At 31.1% G+C, this 8,770-nt stretch overlaps 1 protein-coding gene across 1 annotated transcript; it reads left to right on the top strand.

Annotated features, from left to right (window-relative positions):
- The first annotated feature begins 76 nt into the window (after positions 1-76).
- Positions 77-2,720, top strand: LOC105618854 (ankyrin repeat domain-containing protein 27-like). The gene is made up of 3 exons (XM_012200388.1): positions 77-873; positions 1,411-1,751; positions 2,158-2,720. Exons 1-3 carry the CDS (start codon positions 77-79, stop codon positions 2,718-2,720), a joined length of 1,701 nt encoding a protein of 566 aa, XP_012055778.1.
- The last annotated feature ends 6,050 nt before the right edge of the window (positions 2,721-8,770 follow it).

Here is an 8,770-nt window from a genome sequence, read left to right as displayed (position 1 = left end):
GAGAGAGAGAGAGAAAGAGGAGAGTTGAGCCAATTGCGTGAACAAATAATCAAGGCCAATTAAGTGTGCGGGCGCAATGACTTCCGCGTACGACACGATGACAGAACGCGAGAAACAGAAGGCAATAAGTCCGCACGATACTGCGCGAGTATTTTTCAACCTGGATACTGCTTCTGATATGGAGGAGACGTCTCGAGCTAGTCTCGCAACAGGTGATTCTTTCGAAGAATCCATGCTTTTTTCTTCCGTAGAAGTTAATGTTCTGTCTACAGGTGAATCATTCGACGGGGATCTGGGAATGTTTGAGAAAGAAGAAGAAAATAAGGAGGAAGGAAGCGTCAGCATTTCTGTAAATTTGGTAAATAATATTTCACAAATGAATAGATTTAAAAACGGGGAATTGTCCTTTGAAGATAATGAGAGACATAAGGAAAAGAAATTGGTTTTATTGGCGGATTATATCGCATCGGAAAACGCATCCACGTGCAGTGTAGGAAAGGAGCAGGACAAGAACCAGAAAAATCGAAGCATACTGAAAATCCAAGTGCAGGAACAATGTGTCAGTAATGTTCATCCTGAGGAGAAATTCCGAGATTCTGCGATAGAAGACGCTGTGAGAGTTTGTTGCGAGAATGTGGTGGAAATTTGCCTGAACACACATACGGATGAGAAACAAGATGAATTTGAAAGCGAAATTATCAGCCGACAGGACAGTGGCTCATTTTATGATGCAGTACGATCAGGAAACGCCAAGCGCGTCTCGATGTTGATCGCCAATGGTTGCGTGCAAAACCTGGACGAACCGGATTGGAACGTGTCGGGTGATCCACCCTTATTGATGGCAGCAACGAATCATTGCCTTCCTGTGCTGAGGTAGAGATCTTTTAGAATCGTAGTTTCGAACGCAATCGTTTAGATATAAGATCGCATTGCTTTGCATAAACTTTACTTTCTTCTTTCTGCAAAATTATATCAACTTGGAGCTTTCTGGCAATCAGTCATCCACGAGTTATCGTAACATTGAAAATATTTAATTTTTTAAATAATAAATTCATTGATCTTTAAGGCATTATGTTATTTGTTATGTATATAGAAATTTATATAATCGAAAACATATAAGATTTTTGAGAATGATTATTCACATACTTGTTACTTTAAATTTATCGATAAATTATTAATAGAAAATATTTTCATAATGTTAAACAAAACATTATAGTTTAAGCGCAACATCAAACAATCTTTGCACAACTATGAAAATTCTCTTTGATGTAAAAATTGATGTTAAAAATAACTTAACTGGTGTGCAGCAAAGCTATATTTGTGATTGTGACACGTATCGTATTCATATTAAAAATTTAATGACAAAAAATATTATAAAACTTGTTGTATTTTTTTGTCGCCGGATTACAGTGCGCTACTAGCGAACGGATGCGATCCAGCTGTGCGTTCACCGCGGGGTGAGACGGCACTTCACAGAGTAATCCTGAATGGCGGACCGGGTAACGTGTTGAAATTCGTAGAGGACCTCTTGAAATACGACTGTCCGCCAGGCGTCAAAGAAGCCGGCAGTGGATCGACTGCGTTGCACGTGCTGTCTCGTCAATTGGCTCACACGTCACTAAAATCCCTTCGTCATAATTTCGATGTGGCTCTAAAAACGCTAGAATTATTGGCGAAAGCAGGACCCGTTAACGCTAAGGATCATCAAGGTCGAAGTGCCTTGCACATTTTAGCATCATCAACTATCTTTGGTACAACCATAATGATCGTCTCTGTAGATTAAATCCCTTCATCTCTTCATTAAGAGATCCAACTAATTTATTATTTATTTATTTCTTTGGTGGGAGAGGGGGGGATCTTTTAATTTTAAAAAAATCTTCAACTTTCATTTACTTGAAATAGTTGGATGTTTGATATTTCTGTCAATGAAAAACTTTTTAATCTTATGCCACATTTTATTTCTATTCAACATCTTTTTAACTCTGTGTACTTTTATACAATTTTTTATTTCAAAATTCCAAACAAAAATTTTGTTTCCATACATACAAACAATGACGTGCGTGACTTTTTCGAATAACAGATGATTATTCTCATTCATTTCATGATCGCCAAACGAAAAGAGTGCGCAAAAGGCTTTAATGGCACATTATCTTACAGATAACAATCACAAGACTGATATCGAGTCGTTGATTGGTACGCTTCTAGCCGCTGGTGCGGATACTGCGTTGAAGAATGATCGCGGAGAGACCGCTTTGCACGAGAGTTTGGAGTGCGGTGCGTTAAACACAGCGACATTGTTGATACAACATACGCCAACAAGCATCGCGTCGCGATACGGTGAAACCCCGTTGCATATAGCGTCGCGAAAAAACCATATCGATATGGTGACGAAGCTACTTGAACACGGTGAGGACCCTGGCGCGCAGGACGCCGGCGGGAATACTCCATTGCACCTCGCATCAGCAAGAGGATTTCATCAGACGGTATCATTGTTGGTCACCTCACCCTTAGCGCAATTGGAGAAGATCAACATTGAGGGTCTGACGGCGTTGCAAGTTGCCGCCGAGAGTGGATTCGCTAATGCCGTCAGGATACTGTTGAAGGCTGGTGCCGATCCCAGCCAAACCATGCATTATTGCGCAACTATTCTGCGTCGTCATCCCGACATCTCGCTCTTAATCGACCACGAATTGACCAGACGTCGACAACTTGCCGCCTGATCCATTGATATTTTTCCTACTTACATCCAGCATTTGTTAAATATTACTACAGACAAAATGCAATTATCACGCTTGTGCGTTGCTCAATATTACAATATTACAATACAAATTTGATACATGTAGAGATTATAGAGTAGTATCTATCCAAGATTTAAAAGATCTACTCAACTATGTTAGAAACACTACGCTAAATTGAAAAATGTTTCAGACAAAAATTTTTTGACTTCGAGAGGACATAAGATGGTATACGATTGGTTTAATCTTGGGTAATATTATCAAGGTCAAGGCAAGATTACTTTGAATTTTTTATATGGGATGCCCAGTTTTTCATTACATATTAATTCTTACAGCTTATCTCGAGAGCTTTTCAGAACAAACTATTATGTAATAAAACTATTATTTCATTAAATACTTTCCGAGTTAAGGCTTGAAAGTTACAGTACAATCGACATTAACATTAACATAAGATGAAATCACGCGATGCTCGATTTCTTGAATGATAAGCATGCATACATGCATGTTGGGCTGCGTTCAGAATTATCATCTGGGTACACCCAAATGTTCTTTTATCCTTTATAACATTCGTGAACAACAAGAATAAAACGATATCTAGGTGCATCCTTGCGAACGACGATTCTGAATTCTAAACGCAGCCCTGCTATGCCTGCTATGCTTTGGATGCGTTCCGAGTTAAGCATAAAGCTCATGATGCATCATTTATCCTTGTTCGCCAAATAATAAAAAACATACATCATGTGCTTCATGTGTAAAATAGGTTCGAAACGTACCCTTTGATGCATACAATTTGACAAATAACTATGAATTATTAACTATGAAATTGTTTCTTTTGAATTGGTGCATGCAAGGAAATAAGCTATGAAGTAATCCATAATAAAATACAAAATCATATATATGCAGCATGCAGCGCTCAAAGCATGAACGAATTCTAGCTTACATCAAAGCAGGCATGACTGTATGCATGTTATCATTTAAGAAATCGAGCATCGTGTGATGAGTAATGATACTGAATAATATTTGTCAAGATCAAAACCATTGGAGGTTACACCTCTTACACATGGGTACACCTCTTATTTTCATTTTTATGTAAAAATGAAAATAAGAGGTGTAAAGAATTTTTAATGCAAAAAGGAAAATATAAGAACAATCTTCAATGGCTTGCGAAATACTTGAGTGGATCCTTTAAAATGGGACACTATATATCTATGTACAATCGTAATATACAATCGTTGCCATAAATCTCACTGTAGATCAAAGTGCATTTAAATGAAAAGCGAAAAATTAAATTCTAAAATAAATATTAAATATGGTTGCCTTATGTCATAGTACAAATATCCGCTCTTCTTTGCATCGATAACACACCCACCCAAAGATTCCAGGCGTTTCGAATACAGAGCCTCTGTGATTTCTAAGATGTTGAGCATTCAGAACGGGAGTGGTTTGGTGTATACCAAAGAGTTTAATTTTTTGCTTTTCATTTTATTGTAGTTATTGTAATTGATCAAATAAAATGATTTTGTTACTTGCAGCTATTTCAAAAATAACAGCCTTGTATCTTTGAAATTAAGCCATTTCGGACAAATCGTCATATGAAGTTTTAGTCTTAAATTTGTGTGACAAATTACCCCTTAAAATCTTTTAGCGTATTTAGTATCCACCCTGTATATACATAACTATATATTTTACAAATAAATGTTAATGCCGTTATCGTGATTATTATCGATTTGTTTTCATTACTGTTGTCATCGTGCCTAATCTTGCCATCTTTATTAGTATATTAATAAGTAAATATTTAGTTATATTTAATTGTTATCATCATTATTTGAATAGGATTTAATAAATGAAACAATACGATTTTTATAATCATAGTGTATATTTTATAAATCCACATAAAATATCTGATATGAAGCGAAAATGAGTAAAATGGGAGCATATTTGTATGTACAACTAAGTATAAATGGATTAAAAAATATTTTTTTCAAAGTATATATCACATGACATCTGAAAGGCTGTGTTAGAATTATAAAATAAATATTATATGATTATAAATGTACATAATATAATTCACTATACTTTGTGCTGATTTAAACATCAAGAAGACACTGTATAAAAATAAATGTCTTCCCTATTTCATATATAGGCTTCTTTTATTACACGCATTAGAATAAAATAGAAACAAACATACAAATTATAAATTTCTTTCATTATGGATAATTTCATTATGGATCTATTACAAAACATGTCTCACAATCGTGAAATTTTAATAGACGTAATCGATTTTGTTTTAAATTATAGCAGTTGTATGTACACAAAAATTTATAGAAATATTTGCTAATATGGATCGGGGCACTGATCGCATAAAATGTTGATTTGATTAACAATAACATTTAAGAGATTACGTTAAATGCATTTCATATAACAAATAATTATATTTATTATGGATTTGTCAAATTTAAAAGAAATTAAGAAATAATAGGCATATATGAAATCACTGTTGCACGAGCGCTGAGACACGTTTTCAACCTTTTGGCCTACTAAGCTCTTATGGTATTATTACTTGTAGTTAAGGTACATACGTATGATATAGCATATACGATCTACACATATACGTCTATACATGCATTCAAACTTACGTACACACACACGTATTAATAGGAATTCAATTCGATGTATATAGTTGTAATACAGGCTGCTATATTGCATATATTGAAGATTAACGTGATGACATTATCGCCGTTATCGGTCGTAATCATTTTAAGAATATTTATTTGTATATAGCACAAAAAAAGTCTAAACTACATCTTTAAGCTCTGAACATCGTTATAAAACAGATTTATGCGTCTTTTTGACATTCTACTTGTATTTGTAAAACGGACAATGTTTTACAGAAATGCTCGATTAAACACGTTCATTTCTTTCGATAACACACACACACACACACACACACGCGCGCGCGCGCGCGCGCGCACGCACGTACTCTCTCTTTCATTACAGTCTTTAATATCTAAATTTAAAAAAAAATCTTAATCTTATTAAATTACCTCTCTCCCAATTATAATGAAAGAATTCTGGCACAAGAAAAAATTATGGATTACATTATCAAAATCGTGTGTGTATGTGTGTGGCTATAGAAATATTATAACAAAAAGCTCGATTATACATTTTACCCCTAATCTAATTAAAATATTTTTAACGGTTTAATCTTAAAAATATATTCTTTGAATAAATATATATTCTTAAATGTACGCATACGCATTCACGGTATTTAATTTAATATACTAAATGCTGATAATTCTGTTAAAATTATAGATTAATGACAATATTGCAATACATATTTATAAAACAAGCTAAAGATACGCGATCACGAATAAGATTAATAATAAATTTTTATTAATTCAGAAAACAAGATTTCTTTTAGTAAAAACTTTTGCATTCGATTTTGGGCATGTAATGATACATAGAATATATAAGTTTTTATCTATGCCAAGCATTGGCATAGATATGGTTATTCAGTGTATATTTTTTACATTGATTTTTTTTAACTATAAAGCGGATAGATATTATATAGAATCTTCCACATATAATATGCATACATAATGCAATTATGCAATATATCAGAGCTGAGCATCATATTACATAATTTTTGTTCAATTCGCTATTCAAATAATATCTAATTTACTTGATCGTTTTTATCTAGATAAGATTATTTAAATAAAGTCATTCTTTTTTATACGAATAATAATTATTTCTATAAATAATATGAGTATTATATTCGTTACAAATAAATTGAAATCCTTTATTATTCCTTCTTCTCAGAATAAGAAAATTTTTAGCCCATTTCTCTAATATTTTCTAATAGCCTGTAGGCCTGATTTCTTTTCGCTATTTAAAAAAAATTAAAAAATGAAATAATTAAATATTTATAAAATAATTAAATATTATTTTAATATATATAATACATATGAGAGAGAGAGAGAGAGAGAGAGAGAGATTCGAGGAATTAAATCAATTTTTTTATATTATAACCAAGACATTGTTATTGTTAACAATGCGTTAAAATTTCTTTATTTAAGAAAAATTTATCTATTTTTCATATAAAAAAATTATTAAATATTAGTCAGAAAGATTTCATATTAACTTATTCACTACCAATTTCTAATATCTCTTTTTATGATTGTACAATATTTCTTTAGAGCGCAGAAAGTATTCTTATTCATAAATTTATCGCGGAAAAATGATATAGATTATTATCTGAAATAGCTTTTATTTGTTATTACATTAAAAGATATTTAAAACTATACAATAAGAAAAGAAATCATTTTTTTTTATCACATTTGTTTATGAATTATTTAAATCTATTAAATATTATTATATTATCAATTAATTCAGTTTTTCGAAAATGTTCATGCATATTTCTTAAAAAAAAGTATTAATATTGAAAATCTTTATAATAAAAAATTATATTAATAAAATAAATAATAAATGGGACATTCAAACTAATGCCATCAAATTATTTAAATTACACATCGTGGTGATTATCACATAAATTTTAATTATTTGGTATATTTTTTTTTCTAATCGATTAACTATAACATAAGGACTGCAACTTCAAAATGTAACATTTAGTTTATCTTGCTAAATATTTATACATACATGGCAGTGAATACGTTAATATATCATAGATAATGAATATTTTCCAACATTTTCATTTTAATATATGTCTTTAATCTAAATATCACTTTTAAAATCTTTAGCTATACTGCTTTCATTTTACGTTTATCAATACTAAATCTATTATTAAAATTGCCATTTTTTAATGTTTAAATTGAATTATACTTCTTTTCCAATATCAAGATTTTCTGTTTTTCTTTTCGAGAAGGCCCTTTCCTATCAAATGATTTTCAAAAAAACTATGATAAAAAATTTAGAAATGCTGTAAGAATACATGTCTGTAAGTATACATATCAATAGCCATTTTTTCATGCAATGCAAACAGAAAATAGCAAAAGAAAAAACAGGCATATATTTACATAACATTAATTATATAATAATAAGTCTGTGTAACATTTGGTATTTTCGGTTATCCTACAAATAATCTGTTATTCTTATCTTAAACAATCCTTTAGACTAATATTACATTCATCCGTTTTTTATCGTATGACAAATTTATCGAGCCTGTCGATTGGCCACAAAACAAAGAAGTTCTCGGATCTTTTTGTTTTACAGCCAATTAACATGCTTGAAAAATTTGTCGTACGACAAATATAATATCAGCTTTATACTTAAGGAACTCCTAAAAAAAAATATACAAGTCGCAATTTAAAATGAAACATCTCTAAAGAAATATATGATACAAATATTCCAGCCATTTTATAAAAAAATTCGACTTCTATCTAACAATTTGTTATTTATATGGCTTTACAATCTGTGCCAAATTACAATTTATTCATCATATCATTATCATTATCACAAATAGCAAGTCAAATTGAGCTTTTGTTAACGAAACTGAAATGTAAATTACATAGCATATAATTTAATATATTTGCAATATTTTTTCTACATATCTGTTCAATATATTTTGCATACCAATGCAATTGTATTTATGCATGTGTGTATCAGAAAATATTTAATAATTGATAAATTTATCTAATTCAATTATATCTACGTTTTTCTTAGATTGCTAATAACATAAATATTTGATATAAATCCAATTTTTTAACGACGAATGATAAATATACAACTTAACATGCATGAACTTATCATAAAAAAATTTATAATTATTTACATCTTGGATATATTGTAATTTCATTACTGGCTTAAGAATTATTGTAAGAAAAAGTTATCTTCAATTTGAATTAATAATATATTTAACACATATATACAAAATTTAATAAATAAATATTGTATGTATGATACACGCTTTCTCTCTCTCACACGTACACAAAATGTGTGTGTGTGTGTGTGTGTGCGCACGCGCGCGCGTGTGTGGGCGCGTGCGCGTGATCTTTAGAGCTGGATAAATTCAGCATCAG

Source organism: Atta cephalotes (assembly GCF_000143395.1).
Source record: "Atta cephalotes unplaced genomic scaffold scaffold00018, whole genome shotgun sequence".
NCBI lineage: Eukaryota > Metazoa > Arthropoda > Insecta > Hymenoptera > Formicidae > Atta > Atta cephalotes.
This window is presented reverse-complemented; position numbering and strand designations above follow the sequence as displayed.

Excerpts from the sequence above, each read along its gene's own strand:
- LOC105618854 (XM_012200388.1), top strand. The coding sequence starts at position 77 with ATGACTTCCGCGTACGACACGATGACAGAACGCGAGAAACAGAAGGCA. Across the intron at positions 874-1,410 it reads CATTGCCTTCCTGTGCTGAG|TGCGCTACTAGCGAACGGAT; the intron begins GTAGAGATCTTT and ends GCCGGATTACAG. Across the intron at positions 1,752-2,157 it reads AGCATCATCAACTATCTTTG|ATAACAATCACAAGACTGAT; the intron begins GTACAACCATAA and ends ATTATCTTACAG.